Source organism: Patiria miniata, unplaced genomic scaffold, assembly GCF_015706575.1.
Source record: "Patiria miniata isolate m_02_andy unplaced genomic scaffold, ASM1570657v1 HiC_scaffold_20, whole genome shotgun sequence".
In the NCBI taxonomy this organism is placed as follows: Eukaryota; Metazoa; Echinodermata; class Asteroidea; order Valvatida; family Asterinidae; genus Patiria; species Patiria miniata.
The window spans coordinates 6,225,182-6,252,346 of NW_024037059.1; the positions used below are offsets into that span (position 1 = coordinate 6,225,182).

The following is a 27,165-nucleotide window of genomic DNA, read 5'->3' on the forward strand; positions in this document are numbered from 1 at the left end:
CTCAGTTGAAAGAGAAACAAGAGAAGTTTCAACATTATGCGTTGCAGATACCTGCAATGCATAAGGTCTATTCGCTCTTTCACGCTCCGCCATTGGGCATGCAGAGCCTCGATCTGGCAACTTTACACTATAAAAATAGCCGGTTTAGTGATTACCGTGTATATACAGGAATCACTTAACCCTGACGTGGGAATCACTGAACCGGCTATAGTCATTGTGTAAAGTTGCCAGATCGAGGCTGTGCATGCCCATGGCGGAAGTGTGAAAAGAGCGAATAGGAAGCCAATCAACAAGAATGCACAAGGCAACCACTTACGGCGACACATCGGAAACGTACTGGATGGAGCCCAAGTTCCTGCAGAGCCACACACTAGAAAAGTGCGGAACATATCCGCAGTAGACACATCATATTGTACATTACAAAACATAGAACAGTAGCGTCCATAGGCCCAACTGTCACATGCCTTGGCTCCATGTCGAGGTGCTGCAAGATTTTGACATGCCACGGCTGTAAAACAAAAAAAGAAGATTGAGTTGCATTTATTCTTTCACTCGGAGTAGACATCGAAGCATGTTATGAACTCACAGAATAGAAGCTGTAGCTGCAGCATGACACCTTGGGGACTTTCTGATAGAACTATTTGAACAAAGGCGGAGAAATCTAGCTATTTTGGAGAATTTAGAAGATGAATCTCCGAAAGGATTGTTAATTTATAACAAACGACGTTACTTTTTTCCTTTTCCAGATATTCTTTTGTTTCTCTTCCCTTTTCCTTTGTTTAGTCTCTACCTTTTTTGCAACAGCTTTCATTGGTTTTGTACGCGTTTTCCAACCGATGATCCTCGATTCAGTGTCTGTCCACGATTCATCGATGATGTCGCACGTGTGTGTCCTCTATTTACACCATAAACAAACGCACACACGGCCCCCTACCCCCCCTACCCCCCCCCCCCCCCCCTGAAACAAAACCCACACAAATCTGTTCTTGTAACCGGGAGGTAACAAAAAAGAGGAAATTCCAAGCTTATCATGACTTTTAGATTTTTTTAAAATTTCTCATTGCATAATTGACAAATAAAAATTTCTGACAAAAGACCAACCCATGAGGCCCGTCCACTGTGCACCTTGGCAACAGCATGTACGCCTCTCCAATGACGTATACACGTATGTCAGACTTTTATGCATGGCAGACTTACGCATGTCAGACATTGATCCTGGCTGTGATTGGTTAAAAACACCAGGGGGCCAGGCTTCGTGGATTGGCTTATCCATCAGAGTCCAATGTCAGGGAAAAAGTTGAACTCACGTGTGATGGTGACAGTGAATTGGCACATGGTGGTCTTGCCGTTGTCCAGATTAGTTGCGCTGCACTGGATGATGTGAGAGCCCCATCCCAAGGACGAACCATTCTGATGACTGCAACTGATGTGCAATGCATCGCCGGTCAACTCAAGGAACAAAGGCTAAAAATAACCCCAAAAAATTTGGATACAACTTTAAATTTTCATTTTTAATTAATCTGAGCCTGCAACCTTCGGATTACCGTACCAATGCTCTACCAACTGAGCTATCCAGCCCTATGTTGGCAGTTCCCCAGTTTCTCAATTGATGTCTTTGTTCAAGGCCACTAGTCAGAAGCAATTGACAAGCTGGGGAACCACCAACATGTGGCTGGGTAGCTCAGTTGGTAGAGCACAGGTAAGTTAATCCAGAGGTCGCAGGTTCAAACCCTGCTCCAGTCAACTTCTTTGTTTGACTTTTAAAAACTGAAAATCAACTAAAAAAAATACCACAAATAAAAAGAACACTTTTGAGTAATACACTCATCCAATAAAGCAGTTGTGTTTTTCAAACCCAACATTTAATATCTTTTATATTTTACAACTCTGGCACAATTCTTACCTCTGGCCAAAAGATTGCAGTGTTAACTTCAGTGGTTGTTACATTCCGACTGTCTGGACAAGACACAAGGACAGGCGACAGGTTGTCTATAGAACGGAGGAAAAAAATCATTATCATTGGAAATCTGCCATCACTAGAGAAGTAGACAGCTTTCCAATCACTTTAATTGAACAAGTCAGTCGAAACCTTCTAGTAAGAACAATGCTTGAAGGTAATTAAGTCTCCAAATTACAAGCTCGCTATGTGCAGCTGAATTAGGGATGTAGTCAAGTCCATCACAAGTCCCTGCAAGTCCATCACAAGTCCTCCAGTCCCAATTCAACTCACAAGCTATTCTAGTGAGCTTTGACAAAGGCATTCCTTTGTTATTGTTCATCCTATATTACTTGGGACTAGACTTGTGATGAACTCACCTACATCCATGTGCTGAATTCATCACTATTGGTGCAACTCTTAGGCCAAAAAAAAAAGTCTCCGGTTTCTGGTATGCGCGCGCGTCGCCGTAGCCATGCGCGTCGGCAAAATGAAAAAGTTTTTTTTTCAATACAAGATGATGTTTCAAAACCCCCAAACTCACTAGTTTGACTGGAATTCTGCTGCTGCACAATTTTAATGTGTTTTTAGAAGGGGTTATGATCGAGAATAAGATTTATGTGGCCTCTCTGGACTCCCATATATTTGCACTAAGTTTAGTCGGGCACCATTTGCAGTCATCAGCCGACATTTGAAGCCAAAAAAAAAAAAAAAACAGGTAAAAAAAAAAAAAAACGCGTCGCCGCACCACTTTTGGGGCAAGCTCCAAACCAGAAACCGGAGACTTTTTTTTTTGGCCTTAATCAAACTTTACCAAAAAACCCTTACTGTACTGTGTGAACTGAATGGAAAGCCACTGGAACGCTTCCAATTGACCTGCACCTTGTGTTACTTCATTACATACACTATCAATTCAGTATGCGTAGATCACTGATTTTATTTATGCCTTTCGTGAAAATTTGCGAAACAATCAAATTTTTGGGCTGAGATGCTCCATGACATTGTACATTGTCATATTTGTGCCACTGATGATGCTTTCATGGCGCTCTCTCATGACCCGGCCTACATCCAGATACTGGATATTCAGCGTCGCCATTGTATTAGGCAAAGATCATATAGCACACCGCGCAGCAAGCTTTCAAGCTGTGATGAATGGCTCAAACTGTGAGAAAAATGCAGAGCCAACACCTGGTGCTGGGACGGCACGGTTATGACAACCGTACACGGCACAGTTAGTGACCATTTTGTCATTCAATAATGGACACAAGGTTATTTTTATGTGAAATAAACACTCCTGTCTGGTTTACAATGCATGAGTTGGTTACTAACTAAACGCTTGCCTACTGCAATGTTGGCCAATCACGTTGACCCATGATGGTCACATGCTACTTTGACGTCATACACAGTGAACCTATAGTTCAGGAACTGAAATGGAAAATGACACGTGAGCCCGTACCTTGAAGGTTAACGCTGAAATTGCAAGCCACGCTGTTCCCTCCAGCATCAGTGAAGATGTACGACACGTCGGTGTCCCGAGTGAAATTGTACGGTGAGGTGATGTCCGATGGAGTCTTAATCACGGTCAGTTGGGCACCTGAATTGTCAGCAGCCATGGGGATATCGAAGGATAGCACAACGCCCAGCGTTTGGCCTGACATGGAGCCTGATAGAGAGCCTGGGCAGACACGGAGGGTTGGCGGCACTTTGTCTGTCATAGATAAAAGTATCTGTCTAAGAATGATTTAAAAAAAAACACATTGTCTTCTTTCACTATTAATGTATGGCAGGCAGAATATAGGCTCATCTTGGCACAGGAGAAAATGAGCTGTTATATCAGATTACAGTATATCTTGCATCGTTTGATTTCCACCTATTTGAGACAATTAATTCTGTACACGATGGTGAAGTCAGATAAATTGCAAGGAGCAGATAAACTTTGTTGTGAGATTTGATCTGTTATTGACTCCGTGGACAAGCACCCCCTCAACAGTTACAACGGAAGGGATGCGACAGGCGCTTGAATACCACTTTGCACCAAGCGACAATCGTGCAAAGAAGCTATGAGATTGTGCGCATGGTACTTTTTGTCATGCAAGTGCAAACCAGTTCAAACATGTACGCAGCATGATCACCACACTGAAGTCTCATGAGTGGACTCCAGTGATTCGTCATCATTCATGAAAGCTTAAGTAGTACGCTTGAAAAATGAACTCTCCATGGCAAACTCTTGGGGGCGCACTGCACTGTGAATCGCCCAAATTGTTCCTGCATGAAGTCCATTCTTGACTTACCCAAACACTGCACGTTGAGTGTGTACAGGTTCTGGTCCCACGTTCCGTTAGACAGACATGTCAGTCTCTGGTGGTCTGCTGGGCCTACCAAGTCAAATCCATTGCGGCAGTAGAATTGACAGACACTGCCGTAATATGGATGGATGGGACCACGACAGAAGGATGGATAGACACCCCCACCCAGGGGAATCAGCTGATCAGATAAGGGTGGACAGCTAGCAACTACAAGAGAAAAAGGCAGCACTCGTTATTATTACTTGATTTTGATTGAACAGCACATATAGTGCATACTTTTATTTACTACACGATCTAACCCAAACATGATGTGAACATGCACCATTCTTGTTTAAGAACGACGTTGGACAAACAGGAAGACTGTAGATAAATGCAGGATACAATATTTTGTATGCTAATCTTACTTCGGCAGGATGGTCGTGGACCATTCCAGGCCCAGTACATCAGCCCAGTGCTGGCATTCCTGGAGCAGGTAGCAGTGTCAGAGCCCTGTAGCGTGTAGCCATTCTGGCAGCGGACTTGGCAAGTAGATCCGTGGCTGTTGTCACATGCGGCGACAAAGTCCCCATAAAATGGCGGGTTAAGCTGTCTGCACTGGCGAACTGAAATTGATTCGAGATGGGAATAACAGGTTTTAATGAGCTGCTAATTTATAAGAGTATCACAAGAGGCCAAGCTTATTGGAGCAGTAGAAAATATTGCTTGGAGAGTTAATAATACGGTTCTTGAAATTTATGTTTGGAAAGATGAGACGACAAACCTGTAACTTGGACTTCAAAGTCACAGTTTGCCTGGTTCCCTGCGCCGTCGGTAGCCGTACACCTGAGTGAGTGTTCCCCTACTGGCAGGGTCGCTGGTTGTTGGATGTTGCAGGCTATGGAGGGTGTTTCTCCTGAGTTGTCTGTTGCTGTCACGGTCCACGTCACAGTGGCTTCGGTTGCGCCTTGTGGTGTGTATTCGATGAAATCCAACGGGCATGAAGTGAACTGGGGAACCTCGTAATCTGAAATGAAAAACAAGAAAAAATATCATCGCCATTTCAAGCCGATATCTTTGTTGGCCATATGCAAAGGTCTTAAATGAGTTAACTTAAAGTACATGCATGAAAATTAAACGTTAAAATATTGATCATTTATTAAACGCTGAAGTTTGATGGGTGCTTAAGGAAAGTGGTGCTACTATCTAGTACCCTCATTAAAAAGAATGTTTGTACTTTCACCAAGAAACAGTAAGCTTGTATGCAAAATTTTATTTTTGGAGGTTCAAATATACTTCAAAGGCATTCTCGATGAGACAAACAGTCATTATGAATGAATTTTCTGCATTAATTCACAAAATGTTTTGTGTAATTGTCCAAAAGATTTGGGAGCCAACAGTGATGTTTGTCATAGCCAAATGGTATAGGGATGTTTGTTACAGCATATTTCTACTGTAATAGCAGATTTAAAGTAATAAATTTAACAATATCGGAAAAAAATCCAGACTTTGATCAAAGTCGAATCCTACCAACGCAAGTGAATGCAGTGCTGTCACGTGACCAATACCCGCTACCCAGGCAACGGATGAAGTCATAGGACGGAGGATCCACCCTGTAGCCTGACTGTGAGCAACGCAGGAAACAGTTATCGTTGAAGGTTGGGGAAGTCAGGCAAATAGCTGGAGATATCTCCATGCCAGCAGAGGGCACTAGAGCTGAACAATTACGCTCTGTGTGGAAATACAAAAAAAAAATATATCACAGACAGTTGCCATTGAAGGTTGGGGAAGTCAGGCAAATAGCTGGAGATATCTCCATACCAGCAGAGGGCACTAGAGCTGGACAACTACGCTCTGTGTGGAAATAGAAACATATATATCACAGACAGTTGTCATTGAAGGTTGGGGAAGTCAGGCAAATAGCTGGAGATATCTCCATACCAGCAGAGGGCACTAGAGCTGGACAATTACGCTCTGTATGGAAATAGAAACAGATATATCACAGACAGTTGTCATTGAAGGTTGGGGAAGTCAGGCAAATAGCTGGAGATATCTCCATACCAGCAGAGGGCACTAGAGCTGGACAATTACGCTCTGTGTGGAAATAGAAACATATATATCACAGACAGTTGTCATTGAAGGTTGGGGCCACAAAAAAGAGCAAAGAAGGGCAACACTTCTTTTCAAAAAAATTGCATATACGTGATCAGCAATTTGTACTCTACAATCAAATCAAGCACCATTAAATAACTCTGAAAGAGGGTGAAAATTGACAATTTACTATGCAATTCAAATTGACACGCAGCACGTGTTATATCCGTGCCGTTTACATGCATAGCAGACAGACAGTCACAATGGCAATCCTGTCTTACTATAGCCAACTTGTGACATTACCACTTCACATACCTTCACAGGAGAAGTCGACTACATCCCATGTGCTATTTGCTAGACACATAGACTGCTGGGAACCAACTCCACCGTAGCCATAAGGACAGTACCAGCTGCAAGTGGTGCCCAGCACTTCAGTGGCTGGTGGGTACTGAAAGCAACCCGAGCGTATAGCAGGGAGCCGGTCAGCCAGGGCTGGGCAAGTGGCAGCTGAAAAAAAAGATCAAAACAAATTGCACAAAGATGAAAACCTGAAACCTGAATTTAAATGCATTTTATTTCGTTGAAAACACAAACAACCACAACTCTTCCAATGGGTGGCACCTGCTTTCCTTCTTTAAAAAAAAGATTAACTAATTATTGCTATCTTTACTTCTTTAACAAATCCCCACGCTGATTGTCGTGTGGTTTTGCTTTAGGTTTTTCTTCCCTCTTGTTGAGGCATAAATCACATCTACTGAGGATCTAATGCATGCATTTCTAACGAGATAGCTCAGGATTTTCGCAATTGTCACTGCTGGTGTGCTCATGTAGCAGATATGTGATCATTACAACTGAAACAGAACTTTTAAAGTAAGAAAAACTGTTGAATGATTTTTCTCATCAGGATTAGAAATGTGGCAGAGTGATGATTAAATGCCAACAACAAAAACTGTCATTTACTGTCAAATATTTTAGGCATGCCGAAAATGCAGACATTCCTCTATAGTGACCACAATCTCCTGTATGCAATCAGACGCATTTATTACCTGTCATCACGTACATAACACAAATATAGACAATACTTGAGGTTGAAAAAATAATTCTTGAGAAAGTGGCATTTAAAAATCCAGCAGTTGTCTTACAATGAATGCAGAGTCAACAACTAAAACAGGATGAAAAAGTTACGAAGATCGTTGCTTGAAGGGAAACAAAATAAACTGGAGACAAGACTTACAGATTGGGGTTCACCTGAAAACAAAAAAAACTACCACCCTTTCAATGTTTGGCTTTGCCCCGCTGGACTGCAAAATGGCCATTTCAAGCTTTAAGCTGATGTGGCCACATTTGGATGCATGATCTGAATAATACAATGACTTATGATGAGCTGCTTACGTGAACATCTTGGGCTTGTCCCAGACCACTCCACTCGCAAGTCCTTGCCACTCAGCTGGTTGACACCATTCATCTGATCACTGTCGATAACTCTCTGACAGGTCCTATTACTAGGACCATCCAGGTCATAGCCTGCATTGCAGGCAAAGCTGCAACTGGCTCCGTAGATGTTACTGGGGCACTGGACCAAGGAACCACTGGCAGGGGCTTGTAGAGGGCGACAGCGCAGAACTGTGAAGGACAAGGGAAATTTTCATTGCTTTTTCTTCTGTGTGTAAATGTCCATATTTTTCTGTTCCTTGACTTTCCAATTGGGCGGCACCCTGCCGGTGCGCGCACATGGAGCAAATATTTTTCATTGCAGTCTTTCAAGGTTGTACAATTGTTCACATATTTGGTAAGGGCAGTTCATATACATAGGCAGTAGCGGATGTGAAGAAAATCCGACAAAAAGACACATTCACTGCGAATTTTGTCAGACTTGATATTTGTTACCCTTTTGCAAACTTGCAGTGTAAAAACTTGTGACATATCAAAAATTTACATTCGCGTTCACTTTTAAATGAGCATCTTATACCTTGTACAGTGACGTACACATCACAGCGTCTGCTGTTCATGGCAGCATCTGTAGCAGTGTATATCAGACGAGTTGTACCCTCAGGGAATGAAGAACCTGAACCGAGGCTTGGGTCTTGACTGTAAACAAAGGAATATTTTTACCATTTTTTTTTTAAATTGGGTTTTGCCCTTCGCTGATATATTTTACATAAACGCTGTATACTCAGTGTTGTCTAGGGGCTAGCGAGAAAAGTTCACAAGCTTACCCGAATGGGACTAAAACTCACGACCTCCTGCGTACTAGATTACCGAGCTTGCCAGGGTCGGCTGGCCACGTCTAATCCGATATAGCAGCATGTACAGCAACAGAACTATTCATACGATGGAACTTGTGTCAAGCAGATGTAACTTTACACCTCCCCAATGCAAATTCCATATTATTTGCAAAATTCCTTCAAATTACACTGTAGACTGTGTCTGCATTGGACTCATTGTTTTTAAAGATTTAACCGAGATGAGGATGAACACCAAATTGGTTCAATCTTACCAATGTCCGCACTTGGTATACCTTTTACCACGAATGTTGGCTAAAATGCAATCTGAGCAAAAAGCATGGAAAGTAACCACTGGACTTTGGGAAAATAACCAAGAGGATAAACTTTTGATGGCTGTTTGCTATGAACCTAAAATTATAAAAATTTTCATCACCTCGGTGAGCTTTACTGTCGTGCTTTTTTTAATACAGACCTGCTCACAGAGACATCGCCAGAGTTATCCGTGGCCTGTGGCGTTTGGAAATTGACAATAGTTTGTCTCATGTTGGCCGGCGCAATTTGATTGACATACACCGGGCAGTTGCCCGTGAAGACTGGTGGCTGATAGTCTGGCCAAAAAAATTAATACATAAAATAGAATTTAAAATCGGCTTCTGGTGTATAAGGTGATAATATTTTAAATGTGAGCATAGTGATCAGCACATATGACAACGAACTTGATTCTTGTGAATGATGTGACTTGGACTCTTTCCATCAGCCTTCTAAAGTAAAAATGCAACAGGGAGTAACACGCAGGGTGGTTAGGGGCGGTTACAGGGACAAATGGGTTACACACTGAGTTTACCTGAGCAAGAGACTGGGCGTGCATCGCTCCACACTCCTCGGTCAGTACACACCTTACTGTACGGACCACTGAGAGAGAATCCATCATCACATGTGAATGTACACAGAGTGTTGTAAGGAAGTTCAGCCTGGGAAGAGCAGTCACTTGGTTGCACTGTGCCGTGGGTCAGATTCCGTAAGCCATTACACACAACAGCTGCAATGAAGAATAATTTGGATCACTTCTGTGCTTTCATGTGATACAAAAAGAGATCTTTTGCACACTCTACACACTGTTATCTGTTTATCTGTAGCGTCTGAGAATATGATTGGTCAACAGTAAAACTTAGGGGAAAAGCTATTACAGTGGAAAGCATGATCAAATACTACCACAAACCTACAACATACCATGAGCAATCTATGAATCATATAGTTTACATGCATAAAGTGCCCCTTTCATTGCAATAAGAAGAAAACAAACAAATGCCAACCACACTTCTAAATAACTAATCAAAGCTTTTACAAAGCTGGCAAATAGATTAATCCAGCAACAGCCATTTTCTAAGGTGGCACCGGCCTCCTTTGACCAATAGGAACGTTACCAAAATACACACGCACCTTGTCTTCAACACGTGCAGTAATATAGTGACTAACAAATTGACTAAAAACAAGCTCGTTTAGTCTTGCCCTACCTTCACAAACTGGTTGCACTCCGGTCCACGTCCCATCGGCCAGACAAGTCCTCATGGTCCTACTCTGGGATGTATGGTTGCTACGGTAACCAGGATTACACACAAAGGCGCAGGATGACTGGTAATCCACCTCCTGGCCACTGCAGCCTGATATGTAGCCATTAGGGATGGCTGGTACTTGGCATGTGTTGGCTAGTGAGAAAAATCAGTAAGACAGAAAATTGATTTCAACTTAAGATAAGGCTCGTTCAAAATCTTCCAATGACCATTAATATTTCTGATACCAATAAATGTAATCAATAACTAGTCTCCAGATATATGACCCGTTTTGATGGTTTGTTGTTCCTTATAAAAAAGACAAAAATAAAAACAGAAATAACTAACTTCTCTCATCAAAATATGTACACAGAGTATCAATCATTTATCTTCAAGCAAACTTGAATCCTCTATCTCGATCCATTGCAAAAACAGTGTCATGTTATACCTAATACCATGGTCCATATCTTACTCTGCGCATCGTGCTATTCTATGATGCATGCAGTAATCCTACGGCACGCACATTGAAACGTTCGTGTACAGTATGTGTTCTCTGTCTTAACTGTGCGTGAAGTTTGCTTGAAGATTAATTTGTGATCCCACTCGAGTTTGTGGAACACAGACATTGTAGTGTGTCTGTGTCTCATGCCACTTGGCTTTCGACCTTGTAGCACTTTGGACACATTTTTCCGTGTTTCATGAACGCGAGTGGAATAACTAACCCAAGAGCGTCTGTGTCCCACATACCATGAGACTGAAGGACGAGTGTTATGTAGGACAAAAGACACACTACAAAACACAGTTGCATACAAAGAACAAGATCAATAGTCTTGAGTATACTACTTACGGACACACTGTACCGATGGGCTCTGCCAATAACCCACTGTGGAGGACGCTATGTTCTTGACGCACTCAGCTGTAACTTGTTGGCTGCCATCTGACAGTGTGTAACCTTCCTCACAGCTGATGTTGCACACTGAACCAAACACAGCAGCATTATCACATTCCCCTTGGCCCGACACCAGACTGGTCTCACTGTTCTGGGGACCGTACAATGGCGGGCACCTGGTGACTGATGCATGAACAGGAAAAAAATGATATAAACTGGGGTAAAATGGGATAAACAGGGTTAATGGGATGCACACTGAACCAAACACAGCAGCATTATCGAATGTGATAATGACACTGTGACACTGTACCGATGGGCTCTGCCAATAACCCACTGTGGAGGACGCTATGTTCTTAACACACTCAGCTGTAACTTGTTGGCTGCCATCTGACAGTGTGTAGCCTTCCTCACAGCTGATGTTGCACACTGAACCAAACACAGCAGCATTATCACATTCCCCTTGGCCTGACACCAGACTGGTCTCACTGTTCTGAGGACCGTACAACGGCGGGCATCTGGTGACTGTTGCATGAATAGGGTGAAATGGGGTAAACTGGGGTAAATTGGGTAAATGGGCTGCACACTGAGCAATACACAGCAGCATCTAAATTCTGGTGACAGTGGCATGAATGGGGTACTTTTGGGTAAAATGCGGTAAACGTGGGGTTGGATGTTCATGTCACAGTGTCATCGTCAGGACCATCATCAGTCCTCAAAAGTCTGTCACAAGTCCACTGCAAGTCAATCACAAGTCTCAAGCCCAAGCCAAGTCATAAATTATTCAAAGGACATAGAAACAAAAACATTCCTTTTCAATGTTCATCCAACGTGACTTCATTGTGACTGGACTTGTGATGGACTTTTTAGGGATTCAACTGCGAAACTGCACACAATCAGTTACTGGGTTAGCGGTCAGTCAAACTACCAAAAATGTATATGACCAAAAATAACTCAATGAGATTATTATAATTGTTACCTAAGACATTTACTCGGAGATCACATGTTGCTGAATTGAAACTGGCATCTTCCGCAAAGTAGTTGAAATGATAGGTCCCTTCATAGAATACAGAGCTCCTATTTGCTGGTACTGGCTGGTTGTTGATGCTAACCAGTGTCGCGATGATGTTACCGCTAGCGTCCATGGCCTAAATGATTCACAAAGGTATACATCATTATTACATCTTATACATATATGAGCCGAACATGCATCTTTCATTGGTCAATGTTCATACAAGGAAGTTGAGGTGGCTATCCCCTATCAAACAATGCATGTACTATAGCGTCCCACCGGTCAGTAGAACTAGGGCAGTAGTACGTTAAGCTCCTGGACCCCTCACTATGCAATAGCTATTGCAAATCAAGTTGGTACCACACTAAAGCCTGAACAACAAATGCTTTATTATACCCACTACAGCAGTTTTTGGTCAATATGAAGACTTCACTTCCAAAACGCTAATATTCATTTGAAAAAAAAGTGAAAAAGGTGCACAGCTATGAAAACCTGCAGAGCATACACAGCATATAACAGCTGTTTCTAAACTACATTTTTTTGCATTATTGTATTCTCAAAATTGTGTTGAAATAATATAACAGTTGTTGAACTGACTCTGGACAACCAGAAGAGTGCGGGATTCTAAATGACATTTATCGCTTTTTGCAAACAACTCTTCATATGTGTGAGGTGTAATAAAACAAGTACAATATGTTTTGTTTTTCAGTAAATGGTGCAAAAATTCTGGACACTTGATGTTGGCTGATTTGGAATTTCTCAACCCGTTTTGCAGAGGGAGGTATACAGTCAAATTAAACGACACCATACTACGTAGTCACCTATCACCAAAAAAGCTGTTTGTACCAAAAGAAAATAAAGTTACTTCCTTACTGTAATTGGTTCCCACTCATAACCCACGACAGCAAAACTGGTCCCCTGTCCTGCAAACAGCGTGATGTCAGGTGGGCACATCAAAGTGGGTGGGGTTATATCTGTTCATATGGAATATAGAGAAACATGAAATGAATTATACCACTGCAAAGTGCTCACTGCGTGGATTGACCTGAAACATACAAATCAACCAAATTAGAGGTTCGTATGCTTCAGTCTCAATCAACACCTTTTTCAAAGGCCAATTAATTTTGTTGATCTTAATTATCAAAAATCAAATGACGTTCGTTGAATAACAAGATAATGAACAAAATACACATTGTTTGAGCAAGACAGAAATGCCCCCAAAAATAAAAGGCTTCTGTTCCTGAGTTATTTTTAAAAGCAAAATGTATGAGTGGAATCAGGGAAATCCAATGAGAAACAACCCAATTCTGATGGAAACAAGTGTGTCATGAGTAGTGGAGAACTACAATAAGGAAACAAAAGGAGGGAATTTCTGTCTATTTGGGGTAAATAAGCCCGAAACTTTGTGGAGTGTGTCTAGTATAGACATGGTCAAATCCATGACATGCCATGCACTATTCGCCAACAATCAATGAAATAATGGGGATCACTGCCTTTATTGGTCACAGCTCATTTGCACAGTGTGTCCATTGACTTGAGGTTAGATGACTTGTAATTGAAGTATGATGATTTGCGAGGACTCAACTGCAAGCTGATGTCACATCAATTGAGGAAGAGAGACAATTTGAAGTTACAATCGTACACATTCTATGAAAGAAAAACTCACAGTTAGTGTTTCAGAACACTGTGACTAGATGAGATGGACATATACCTGTGCACTGTTGAGGAACACCATCCCATTGGCCGTTCAGCTGACACGTGCGACTCGCTGAGCCGCTACTGGTGAATCCCAGGTCACATGACGCCACACAGACGGTGCCATAACTCTGCATCTGGTCTGTGTCATTTACCGCCACTCCATTGAGTGTGCAGGACAAAGGCAGGTAGCCTGGTGCTCCAGGAATCTCTAGTGGATCACATTGGACGGCTGTGTGTAAACCAAGCCAATTTGAATGATTGAGGCATTGTGTGAAGTCTGGTTACTAGGCCAAGGGGCAGCTTATACTCTAAGCAAAAGCAAAGCTAATTTGTACAACATCGGGCAAGGACCATTAGTCCACTAGTGGTTGATTCGTGATTAACTTGCTTGCGCACTCATAGCATCATGCCAACATCTCAGGTCAAATGATGGCCAAAATGTCATCCCGAACGTCTTGGTGTTGGCTCCCTGCTATGTGCTGTGATGCACATGGCTATTAACCAATGATGGAATACTGCCATGTGGTCCGGTTCCAAATCAGTGGTTGACTGGAGTAGTCCAACCATCCTGCATTCGAGTGGATAGGGTCTGCACACTGCACACTTCAAACTCTTATTTTAAGGATTCTGTACACGAACAGTGTGCAACACTTTGTGAGCACTTCAAATGGAGTGGATACACCACATACATGTATTCACATGCGTTTTGCCCTAAGTATGCGCAACTCATTCTAATCGTGGTACGAAGTCCATAGGAAATTTATGATAAAGTCACACATTTTTACATACCGTCGCATGTGATAGTGTTAGCATCCCACGTTGCCGTGCCATTCCCGTCGTCAGTACACATGACGTAAGTAGGCTGGGTGGGCATGTAGCCCAGATTGCAACCCAGCGTGCACGTCGTGCTGTAGGTTTCCTCTGCGTGGGGGCAGCCATTCTTGAAGCCGTTCTGTGGTGCGGGCAGTTCACTGCTGTCACAGGTGATAACTGCAAACAGTGAACATATTGAAAAGATATATTTAAATTGGGAAAAAGTTGATTGCTATTCAAGACTTCTCTGAACTGTTCTGAATGCGTTCGATTACTTCCCCCCAGCTTAACAATTTCAGGTAAAGAACAATTTCAGGTAAAGTTAACGCCCATTGAAAATACGCAGGGACGCGCTGACAATAGACGTAGCCGTAGCTCTGGAAGCCCGTTTCGGAAAAAAATGTTGCAACCTGACGCCACTTCAGCGGTTTGTGTACAAAGTCTATGGAAAGCATTTCCTAACAAAGTTGGAAATGTTTCTCAGTCCCAGATTCACGTCTTATCGTCAATTTGCAGTGAACGACCTTCATTGAGATGATATATGAAGACAAAAGTGGCGTCAGGTTGCAACACTTTTCCGTCCATTTCGGACATGGCCTAAGGCTCCCGTCGGACTTCACGTTGGCAGCCATGTTTACTGCATGGCCCTATGGGATACTTACCCAAGTAACCGGCTCTGTGAGTCAATTACTTGAACCAGGCTCGAAGAAAGCGCGAGAAGTCGCGTGAGAGGTAAATCGAATGCTGTCGCGATTGCATGAGTAAGCGCAGGGGAAGTAATCAAACGCACTCCCTGTGCCAAATTCAACTTAGTAAAACTTTTAATGAATAAACCAATAAGACACAAGCAATAAGCATCTGAGGCACCCCCTCCTTCAATTCTACCATCATTGCCTGGTATGTTTCGTTGCTCAGATGAAACTGGTCTGATTTGGTAATTTCAACATCTTTCACAGCTTTGAAATGACCATGTAGTCTGTATTTGATATCGTGCATCAACTTTTTCATGTATACTCATAGAATAGTTCAAGCTCCACGATCGATACCGAGGCATGCGGGCACTGGCGTAAAATGAATGGAACCAATTTCCATAATGTATGATGTAAATCATACAATGGAATATTCGTCAATGAAATGGGGTAATGTTTCAATGTCATGTGACAAAATTCCTCCAATCAAATGACAATTGGATCTATATAGGTGTTATATAACAGCTGTTTGAATTCTAAGTAAATGGTTATAAACCTCTTTACCTTGACAGTCTGGGAAGTTTGAGTTCCAGTTTCCATCGTTGCCACACGTCACCTCAGTAGACCCAGTCAGTACATGGCCTGGTTGGCAGGCATAGCGGCATGTAGTCCCTGCTGGGATCTGATCAGTAGCTGGACAATCCTGTGAGTTGCTGATGTAAGCATTGGCAGGGATGTAGGCTCGTGGACAGGTTTGCACTAAGTAGAAGGAAAGAGAGAGAGAGTCAGGGCAAAGCCCAAAGTAGGAGCTTTGTATTAGACTAAACCCTCAGAAGAGGAAATACACAATATGGCTGTTAAGTGACATTTTCTCAAAAACTCAAAATGAAATCCTTATTGTCACATTTTCTAGTAGATGCAAATTGCAAATTATAATGTGTAATAAATATCAGAAAATCCTGATTGTTGCAAAAATCCCAGACAGTTTTGTTATTAGAGTGGCATTGATGAATGTTTTGGATTTGTACCTTCGCAAAGAGCCTCATAGCCATCCCAGTATCCCTGAGCTGCTCCAGGCTGTGCCAGACAGCGACGCACTCCACTGCCAGTCAGCTGGTACCCGTCGTCGCAAGTGAACCGACACCAAGAGCCATAGGCTGTCAAGCAGCTGGTGTTGTTGAAAATTCCACCGTTGACTGGTGCAGTCAACGCAGGGCAAGTGACAGCTGCAAAAGGCAAATTACAATAAACAGTAGGCTAAACAGGAAGGGGCTCTCAAAACAATCCAAATAAGTGATCCATATAAGCTTTCTGAAAATAATTTGTTAATAGGTTACAATTAAAATTAATGCCAATGATCCTATATGCCTGTAAAAGCACAAGATCTTCAAATAATGTTTAACTTCGACAAAGCAATTGACTACAGAGGGGTTTGAACCTGCGACCTCCGGATTGCCGTTCCATTGCTCTACCAACTGAGCTATCCAGCCATATGTTGAAACTTTACCATTTTGTCAATGTCTTTGTTCAAGTAGGGCTGTCATTTTCCAAATAATTTAGTATTCGATTACTCAAAGCTGTGTTTGACCGAATATTTGGATATTCGAAACTGCCAGCTGCAACTGCGTGCTGTTCCATTCAAAAGTTGATCTTGAACGCGCCAGTTAAAATTTTTGTGCAGCGATCGATATGGAGTGTTTTGCAGTAAGCATTTTATCCCTGTCAAAGGCTATAACCTGCTAAAAGGATAGAAATAACGAACCGCTGTCATCAAGAAGTTACTGTCGACAAAAAAGTGGCACCCGACAATAAAAAACAGCACCTTTATGATAAAGTAACATCACAGTCGTGTACGTATGTGAATACTTTTTTTTTTTTGAAACTTCAAAGCGACAAAAAGCTATTTGAATATTTGGTATATTCGATATAGCCCTATGCTCAAGATCTTTTGATACTTTCACAATACAGCCATACTCACACATACACACGGCTGGCTTACCACATGCAGTCAATTTATTATCGTATGTTACAATTCTACAGTGCTGTATTCTTGTACTGACCTTGGCAGGTTGGCTGCTGTGCACTCCACACTCCTGCATCTCCTTGTCTCTGACATTCAATACTCGCCTGACCACCGGTCAACACAAAGCCTGACCGACATTCAAACTGGCAGACAGAGCCGTAGTTGAACTGTGATGAACACGTCCTCCTCTGACCAGTGTGGTAGGAGAGATCTGCACACTGGATCACTGCAATGACAAGGGTTCAAGGGTAAAGTTAAATACGGTGCGATAGCATGTGTAAGTCAGATAGATAGAAAGGCTTCGTTTTGTTTTTACATTTCAGAGATCAAAACAAAGGAATTTCAAATTTCAAAAGGTAGGCCCTATTCTTCAAAATCCTGAACTCAGGAAAAAGCCTTACAAAAAAAATCCTGACAAATTTTTTTTTGAAATCGGAACTAATCTGAAGAAACCTCACACCAGGTTTACATGCAGGACTGAAATATGACACTGAAGGGCCTACATGGACGGCCAATTTTTCTTTTCCATTTTCTCATGCGGACCAGATACCTTGACGCAATCATCCAATACTCAGACATGCAACTGGGAAGTCACAAAAAAAAGAGGAAATTCAAATCTTTCCAAGACTTTGTACATGTACATGACTGTTTTTCTATTTTCAATGGCACACATGGCAAGTAAAAAAAGAGGAAATCAGCTGATCCGAGGAAAAGTTGCATGCCTGAATACTTGTAACCCAGTCAAACTGGCCCAAGTATTTGGCTGAAGTAAACAACTCCACATGTTGCGGCAAACTTTTCAACCTCCCTTAACCCTGAAGAAATCTACACTGAATTAGTTTTGGGCTGGCAGTATTTTAAGCTTGTGTACTGTGTATGATCTATAACATTCGGTAATATTAAGATTACTCTATTACCTTGGACAATGATAGAGAATGAGCATGCTGCAGTGTTTCCCGCATCATCTTGAGCCCGGTAACTGATGACGTGAGACCCTCTACTGAACAACAAGCCAGGCGGCAGACCTGCTGTCTGATTTGGTGTGATGGCATCTCCAGAGTTGTCACTCACTTGGGGCAGGTCCCAGATGACATTTGCGGAGGTCTGAGACTCAGACGCGAAAGTTCTGATGGTGTCTGGGCAGGTCATTGTTGGATCTTGCACATCTACAAAGCACAGAGGTAAAGGCTTTTAGTATTTAGGATGACAAATGATACGTACAGCATGCTAAGCCATGACGAACCCTAGTGATGAAATCTGACAAAGCATGTTGTATTTGTAAAGAATCATTCCAATTTCATGACCATTTTTTTTGAACAAATGTGTCTATGAGGTATTTTCCAGCTACAGTTTGGATAAAAGGAACACTGTCCTTGTCAGCATTTAAACTTCTTCCAGACGCTTGCTCTTAGTCCTACAAGTATCTGAGAGTGTGATATCTCTTGATGGTTTAGTTGATCCCAATCTTACAATGAAACCTCTATTACAAAATGAAAACGAAGGTTTAAGACTAGTGATTTACAACAATGGATTCTCCAAAAACCAGAACCCCTCTCCTCAATTCTTATTAGAAACGTACAATTTGTTGTCAAACTTTGCCCAAAAAACTTTTCCAAGTTCACATTTGGAAGTTTATTTTCCAAGTCCATTGTAATCTAGGCTTTGTATACATTGTTGGGAAGCAGAGTTGATCAAATCAAATACTAGCTTACATTTATCACCCTTTCAATTTTGAACCAAAAAATTTCACTCAGGTTTGCCGTAGTTTGAGACAATACTGGTCGATCTCTCTATGGATGAAATGGTCCATTTATAGCAAAACAAGTGCTTCTTAGGAGTGTGGCTCTGCCCTTGTAAAGCAGGCAACCGGAGAGTCACCAAAAAAAAACCTTTCAGACTTTACAGGACTCTGTGACTTTTTTAATATTTTTTTTTAATGGCATTAAAGAAAAGAGGAAATCATTTTTGATCCGACAAGACTAATTACTGACCAACACATGTTGGGGGTGAACCAGTCCATGAGCGATCAGCTCGGCAGACCCTGGTGCCACTCTGTCCTGCGGCAAAGCTGTAGCCAGGACGAGGGCATGAGTGGGTGCAGATGCTGTTGTAAGTGTTGCTGTTTGTGCAGGACGTCCCACGTAGAGGAGGACACTGAATTGCTGGCATGTAAACAAATAAACAAATTTTCTTTTCATTTAGTGACATCAGTATCTTAAAGTGAAACCTGCTGATAAAAACAAAACAACAAGGCAAGCCTAGACCTGTAAGCTGGTTCCATAGTAGCTATTCATTGGAATGGGCTGGATTTGGGTGTTTTGGGGTAATCCTATACAATAGCACTGCCCAGCTCACAACCAGTCAGTGAGATAAGTATAAACAGGACACTAGGCTGGCCCTCTGGGACAGCAATTATGCAAATCACAACCTTCTCTAGAAATGATAATATAAACACGAGAATAGATTGAGTTAAATGTGAGTTTGAGAAAAACGTACAACTCACACACGTATGTTTTACATACGCTATGTGGACATTCCTTTGTTTTCGTGTAGTTAAGAAAACTTGGTACAAAAAATAACTTTACTTAAACTGTGAAAACTGTTTCAACCCCAAATTTTTGTTTTGATTACCTCGAATGTTTCTCTTCATTCTGCGACGGATAACCCTAACCTGAAAATGCCTGTAAACCTGTTTTCCAGAGAGGGCCAAACGTTATGTGGACACGGCTTAGTCCACATAACGTCAACACAACCTGCATTATGTGGACATCTTTTGTTCACAAGTCCACATAGTGAACGTAAGACAAACTCATCCTTATTGGCATATCACATTTGCACCATTAAGTACTCTTCTAAGAATGTTGATAATATATTGTGAAGAAGCAAATTTCAGAGAGTGATCTAGCATTTCACTTGTGACACATATTGCATAGGCTGCACAAAAATTGCTGTCACATTTCACACAAGTTATGCAATGCATTGCTCTACAGATTATGCATCCTTTAGAGATAGTCTTTTTATATGATTTGTCTCCAAAATCTCCCTGTCACCGTGCAAAAAAAAAAAATCTATTTGGAAACATAAAAGTCACTGACTCAGTGTAAAAGGCGTATAAAACGGAAATATTAAAATAACAGATTAGTATGCTAAACTTATGAACTTTACCACTCTCAGTGTGGTTGCAATGTAAATGTGACTAAATACTGAATTTTAATAGAATTTTCAACATGTTTCTTTGTGAAGAAGACTGTTAGCCTTTGTTTTCAATGTATGCCAATGCTGATGGCAAAACAGTCGGTCCCACTTACGTGGAAGTTTCTAATAATAATAATGGAGTCTTATATAGGGCACATGTCTACCAACAATTAGGTACTCAAGGCGCTTCAAATTAGTTCAATATTATTATGAAAGAAAGGTTAACAAAGTTTATGAGAAATATGAGACCCATTATGTAGCACCTTATTAGGTGCTATATTGCAGCCACTGCCATAAACACCAGGGCAAACCCCTTCTCTTAGCCACAAGTGTTACTGGGTTCTTTAATGTGCATTACACAACACACGGGACCTATGACGTTATGTCCCATCCGAAGGACGAAGCAATAACGGTAAAGTGCCTTGCTCAAGAGCACAATCACCATGTTCCCATGGTCAGGATTTGAGCCCATGTACCACAGCACACAAGTCAAACACCGTCACCATTGGACCACAGCACCAAATGATGGCAAACGTCAGTGTTTGTTAGTTATTAAGCCTGCCTAGTAAAAGTTGTTTTTACCTTTTGTGATGACATTGATCGACCAACTGTTAAAAATTAGTTTGTCTAATTTGTTCTTACGTGTGCAACTTGGTTTAGCACCAGACCACATTCGATTGATTCGGCAAGTGCGTTTGGATGACCCACGGATAGAGTAGCCACTCATACAGCTGATGGAACATTTTGAGCCGTACATGTTGCCATGGGAACAGGAAACAGTGCCCCAGGTGACTGGTGGGTGGACTCCACATCTCCTTACTAATTAGAAAGAGGAAAAGCATGTATAACAAGTGAGTAATAGCAGAAGAGAGGAGTGCTGGCCCAAAACACACCAAAGATCATTTGCTGGTTTCCTGACAACAATCTCAGTCTTTAAATCTTTAAACACTTACCCTTCACTGCGACTATGAATGTGCAAAGGTAGTTGTTTTTGTTGCCTTTGCTATCCCTTGCCGAGTATCTGATGGTATATGGTGACCCGGATTCACTGAAGTAGCTGCCGCTGGCTGGGCCACTTTCTCTCCGCACTCTGCAAAACAAATTGGAAAATCTTGACATTCTCAGATGCAAATTGTCGAAGACAGGTCTCCTTAAAAAAACAGACTGAATTGAGATCTCAAACTTGGCTGTTGAAATACTGAGGACCTTGTCTCTGTCTCATGAAAATTTAGAGAATGTTGTCAGATGAAGGGTGAGTAAGTTGGTGATTGTTCCTATAAGCAAACAAAAATCCACTTTTAGGTTATTGGAGTTTACCAAACTAGTTAGCGACATTAAACACCAACAGGTGCTGTAGATAGAGCCATAGAGGGGAGGGTTTTCAATTTCAAAGTGTTTAAAATAGCTGTGAAAATTTGAAAGTCCCAGAAAAGAGGTGTGAAGTCATATTTGCTATTAATCAAATACACATTTAACAAAATGGGCATCTGCAGGGGTGTCAATGATAATTATTAAAATGATAAATAAAGAATATGCTACAGACAGTACAAGGATTTGGGGAAATATTGTGCTTTGCCCTCCCCCCCCCCAGCAAAAAATCCTGGAGACGCCCATGCCAAATGTGGTAGCTTCACAGGTTTTTTTGGAAATAGTAACCGCCCCTTCTAACCATGCATAATTATACACAGTGTGTAAAGTATATCAGGCATAAGTGTTTTTTCCTCGGTCAGAAAATGATTTTGTCTTTTTTTTCCAGCAGAGCATTAACAAATCATGTTTGAACACATTAAAAGAATTAGAATTCATCATTGGGGGGGGGGGGGGAGACACAGGATAGGACCCAATACCTGCAGCACGCAGCCTCCATTGTGTGTACATCGCGCGCCAGAAACAAAATCTTCTGAGATTATGTAACTTTTCTTTTCATTTCAAGGGTCCACACAATTAAGTCCATGAAATCAATGTTTTAAGCTGGAGCACGTTTTTAGCAAATCTATATCTAGTCTTCTGAAATGCATAAAAGCTATGGGACATCTTCTTTTGGGAAGGGGGGGAGGGGGAATCTTTGCAAAGTGCACTTTGTTTTACCTCAAAACATATCTGTTTCCACATCGTTTTTGTAATTAACATTTTTCTTTGTATGTATGCGCCATGAGCGTCATGTCTGGCGGATACCAGCGCTTTACCAAGTGATTATTATTATTATTATACTCAGACTCACATAAAGATTTGAAACATGACAACTGACTTTTATGTGTGTGTGCCACAGTCAAATATGTTATTTCATCTATTGTGCTAGATACCAAATTTCTGGCAAAACAGGACACTCAATCACAATAGTGGGTACACCGGACCCAAGACCAAATGGGTATACCATACCTGCAATCAAGTGGGTACCCCCGACCCAAAATCAAGTGGGTACACCAGACCCAACCCAGCGGGTACACCGGACCCAGACCCAAGTTATCTAATAGACAAAATGGATAGGTTAAATGAGATGCACTTGTGATCGAATAAATTATACAATGTTTACAAGTCATTGCAGATGTGTTCCCACCACTGCTAAACATTTGGTCAGGAGCATATAGCCTCTTGAAACAGGTGAGCACTATGACTATACTACATTTTAGATTGAATACTTGCAAAGGTTAACCTAACTCCCTAGCGTTTTTTACTAGGAACTGGACCAATTCCATTAAAATCTGTCAATCACTGAGCGTCTTATACAAAACTGTACATGCCCTAATAAAACCCACCACTGACGCACTGGTTGACATTCATGGACTGCAACACATGGCTTTTATCACAACAGGAGTACAAGAAGCTAGGCAAAATCCATCGGATACCCCTAGCACTGCTTCAGCCCATTAGGCCCAAATCCATCATACTCCATCAATATTTAGTCACACCAGGCCTTCTGGACCAATTAAGTCCCCCAAAATCCACCAAAATGGGGGGATGGATTTTGATGGAGCTGGGGTGGTTAGGGTTAATGCAATTAAAATCCTCAATATTCGAAAGACTATCCGTGCTTTACAATGTTTTAAAGGCGAAACAGGGGGTTTACTGGCTGTCTGCCTGGATAGGCCTACAATGCCAAAGAAAGTGAAATGTACACCAATTACAAAAGGTGGAGCCTGGGGTGGTGGTGGGCAAAATTATTTGCTGAAATGCTGCTGAAAATTGTAAAAACCCTCCGCCTCCGCCTCCTCTGGATGAAAAGTGGTCAGAAATTGCCTCAGATCACACCACAGAGCATCTAGAATCCACAATTTTCCGGGGCCCTTACGCCGCTAGGCCATCGCTTTTCGTGCTCGCATTAGTTCTCATCAAGGTATGTCCCCCCCCCCCACACACACACACACTTTTGAGACGTGATTGATGCCCTTGTGAAGGACATCACAATTTTGCTCATAAATATGGAAAATAGCATTAACATAAAAAAGGCTCAAAAACGTCCTGAAAAAGGATATATGAAGCTTAAACGAAGATTACAAATCAAGTTAAATGGAACACTTTTGGATTGCACTTTTAAAAATCCATTAAAGCATTTTACTCACGTGACGGGCTGGCTTGAGTCTTCCGCTTTTGGAACAGTCCAAAACACACGCAGTTGCGTAGATAGAGCGTTCGAGTACTCTTTTTTGTCAGAAGGACAGTCCCCTTTCAATGTCGGTGCCGTTCTGTCTGGAGCTATACAAGCACACATTTTTAAAGGCGTATTATAGGATTTTGTCCAAAAGTAGCCTACCAAATTCTTGTCAAAAAGCTTAATTGGATTAATACTGGTACTGCACAGTGGTTTAATGAACCACATTAAATAAGGGGACAAACAGTCAAGCTGTTTTGGGTACATTAATGGAGAACCATTTATTCTAAGGCTACTAGGCCAGACCAAATTGAATTAAGAAATTCTACAAGGCCAAACCACATACACTAGAGTCTTTATTGTAACTACATCTAAAAAAGAAAAGAGAATCCTCCAAAAAGTATATATCCCAAACAACTAGATTGTGGGTAGGCCCTAGTTGACAATAAATTTGAAAATTCGGACGATATACCTGTATACATTTGTATATAGTTTTTGAAAACATTTATTAAGTGCTTGGCAATGCCTTTGAAAACAGTTGCGTCAATTTTAACCTTTGCTCAGGGGAGAGGTAATATGCTTGGAATGCCTCAGATTTTCAGTCCCCCATCATTTTGACTATTTCACAAGGAAGGCCAGATTGCAAAGCCCATCCTCTGCGAACTGTGAGTGCCAAACTGTGATTGAGGGAGCTTTAATCTAGTAAGCAGCTTGATGAGAGTGGTTTGAAACATGGGAGGGAGTCAGAGGTTTGTAACCTGAACTTTGAGCAGGTATTATGGAAGTAGGGCTATTGCAGGGTACATCTGGACACAATGCGAAATATCGAATGAGGGCAGTGACTGGGCATAGTGGATGCTCATGCAAGAAGGGCAAGGGGACAGATGTATATTTTTCGTGAAATTTCATGTTGAAATTTTGATACGCAAACGTGTAAAAATGAATCTGGAAATTTCACGAAAAATATACATCTGAAAAAGGCAGCACTTTCTGATTAGCCTATAAAGAGGGTGAGTATGCTTCTAACGCAAAAAAAATCCTACAAACTAAGCCTAAATGTGAAAATCCAAATTTGGCAAAGTCGACACGATTTTTGTACATGTGGATGTGTGGCCTATGTTTACGGAGGCAGTCCAGTAAATAGGCCACATATGGGGCTACCCTCTCATGCAGTGGCGTCACCAGACTTTTCAGTCTGGGGGGCACAGGGGGGGGGGGCACAGGGGGGGCACCAGCATTTGATGGGGGGGGGGCACTTAGGTGGATACGGATCGCCGTCCTGGGGGAGGGGTCTAAGGGGAGGGGGTGCCCCCCTCCCCTTTGGAAAATTTTCGCATACGGAGGATGGGCTAGATGCAAAATGGTGCCACATTTGATGCTAAATTCGATCTGAAGATATCTCCAGAAATTGCTATTTTTGAGGTAATGATTTTAATGATTTTAACAACGCGCAGAGGATAGGGGGGGGGGCACCAGCATTTGATGGGGGGGCACTCGGGGGGGCACTAGGTTTTCCAGGGGGGGCACGTGCCCCCCCCCCCTGGCCCCCCTTGGCGACGCCACTGCTCTCATGTGCAAAAAAATGAAGAAAAGTCTCCTTTAAAAATTGAATCGAGTCTGCAAACTTGGTTGGTGAAATACTAAGGACATTTTCTTTACCCCAGTGGAATTTTTGGAGAAATTTGCTGGCTAAACTGTGAGTAAAGTGGGCCTAATTTAGTTTTGCACGTTTCAGAGCACTCCAGAGCCCTGTCTGGGGTAGCTGGAGTTACAACCCAATGATAAAACTCAGGGCTGGGTAGCCCTGGTGGACTCCCTTTCCTCCCTCAATGAAGACTTCGTCCAACCTGGGCTAAGGGCTGGGTAACTCCAGCTATGTCTGGGGTGATGGGCTCTTTGTGCTGAACGATGTGGCCTTTAGTTCTCTTTATTCCCAGCAAAATTGTCTGTGGATGCCAATTATTTTCTAGCGGGGAGGCCAAAGTCACGAAGTATTCTGAGGATATTAATGTACTGCACAATAGAGGAATACTGAAGATGACCTGCTAAATAGGCCACATATCTGCTTAGTATGGTGGGACTGGGAGTAACTGGAACAGGCGAATAATTCATCATGAACAAAATTTCAATTTATTACCGAGGTGAACCATCACACTATTCTGTGTGAGCTGAATTTGTACATGAACCCAGTAATAAGACTTAATTCAGCAGTTAATTAGTGAAAATTAATTAGTAAAGATATGTGGCTCTTTGTGAAAACGCAAATTCAGGTTTCCGACATATTGGCCCTTTCTGTTCAATGTGTATTTCCATAGGCGCGCGTGAGTACGCGCGCGCAGCTGAAAATGTAACAAAGATATGTGGCTCTTCATGAAAACGCAAATCTCATTTGACCTACTTTTACGTATTTCCGTGCAATGGGTTTTGTACGCGTTCAAAGGGCCAAAATGTATGTGGCTCTTCGTGAAAACGCAAAATTCATTTATCGAGATTTTGGCCCCTTGCAACATTAAATAATGTAACTTTGAAATTAATGATGTTTTGCTTACAAAAACATGTCAAAATGGTTAAGTACATTGTTTTAAAGCAAAATATTGAAAAAAATCAAAATCGAAAAAACTGTAATTTTTGACGAACTAGACTAGCTTGAGTAACTCCAGCTGACATGCTCATATAGCTACATGTGAATGAATACGAGCATGTCAGCTGGAGTTACTCAAGCTAAGTCATAACCTGATAACGTACCTATTCACGATCACCTGTGTCACGCACACAATGATTGATTTTATTCGAAAATGAAAGTCTTTTATTAATCTAACAAAATAGTGCAATCATACGTCGTCCTACTCTCTTCTAAGTTTCGACTTGACAAAATAGTTGTCACACAACAGAGGGCGCTACTCCCCTACGGCGAGGCAAAATCTGCATCATTTGACAAAGATGCACGTACTAATGAATTTAGAACATATTTAACATGGTAAATGGTCGCATTTGAATTAATTTTCAATAATATTTTTGATGATGATTCAAGAAAATCGATGATGTCTGGGTCATGTATGGTTTTAAACCACTGGTACTACACACCCCGTGAAATCTTCGTCTGGCTTGCTGTCATTTAGAAGAAGTCAAAGAAATGCCAACTTCAAACGATCAGTCCATTGACTGATTTCGGGAGA

The 27,165-nt window shown here is 41.8% G+C and overlaps 1 protein-coding gene and 1 non-coding gene across 2 annotated transcripts in view; one reads left to right on the forward strand and one right to left on the reverse strand.

Moving 5' to 3' along the window:
- LOC119727525 (sushi, von Willebrand factor type A, EGF and pentraxin domain-containing protein 1-like) overlaps positions 1-26,866 on the reverse strand; it is a 47,804-nt gene extending 20,938 nt beyond the window's left edge. Inside the window, exons 1-28 of the mRNA XM_038199427.1 lie at positions 26,809-26,866; positions 23,961-24,093; positions 21,354-21,490; positions 21,043-21,219; positions 19,197-19,367; positions 18,123-18,371; positions 17,243-17,431; positions 16,211-16,408; positions 15,747-15,941; positions 14,470-14,670; positions 13,694-13,909; positions 12,856-12,956; positions 11,950-12,118; positions 10,932-11,156; positions 10,049-10,240; positions 9,379-9,573; positions 9,007-9,142; positions 8,279-8,397; positions 7,702-7,932; positions 6,625-6,816; positions 5,749-5,949; positions 5,003-5,245; positions 4,647-4,844; positions 4,228-4,449; positions 3,393-3,644; positions 1,904-1,989; positions 1,308-1,464; positions 317-508 (exon numbers count right to left, since the gene is read on the reverse strand). Coding sequence (XP_038055355.1) covers positions 317-508; positions 1,308-1,464; positions 1,904-1,989; positions 3,393-3,644; positions 4,228-4,449; positions 4,647-4,844; positions 5,003-5,245; positions 5,749-5,949; positions 6,625-6,816; positions 7,702-7,932; positions 8,279-8,397; positions 9,007-9,142; positions 9,379-9,573; positions 10,049-10,240; positions 10,932-11,156; positions 11,950-12,118; positions 12,856-12,956; positions 13,694-13,909; positions 14,470-14,670; positions 15,747-15,941; positions 16,211-16,408; positions 17,243-17,431; positions 18,123-18,371; positions 19,197-19,367; positions 21,043-21,219; positions 21,354-21,490; positions 23,961-24,093; positions 26,809-26,824 — 4,993 coding nt within the window. The 5' untranslated portion in view covers positions 26,825-26,866. The remainder of the gene's footprint in view (positions 1-316; positions 509-1,307; positions 1,465-1,903; positions 1,990-3,392; positions 3,645-4,227; positions 4,450-4,646; positions 4,845-5,002; positions 5,246-5,748; positions 5,950-6,624; positions 6,817-7,701; positions 7,933-8,278; positions 8,398-9,006; positions 9,143-9,378; positions 9,574-10,048; positions 10,241-10,931; positions 11,157-11,949; positions 12,119-12,855; positions 12,957-13,693; positions 13,910-14,469; positions 14,671-15,746; positions 15,942-16,210; positions 16,409-17,242; positions 17,432-18,122; positions 18,372-19,196; positions 19,368-21,042; positions 21,220-21,353; positions 21,491-23,960; positions 24,094-26,808) is intronic.
- On the forward strand, positions 1,671-1,743 carry Trnan-guu. Its single transcript has one exon. It is a non-coding gene; the product is annotated as a tRNA-Asn (tRNA).
- Positions 26,867-27,165: the final 299 nt, after the last annotated feature.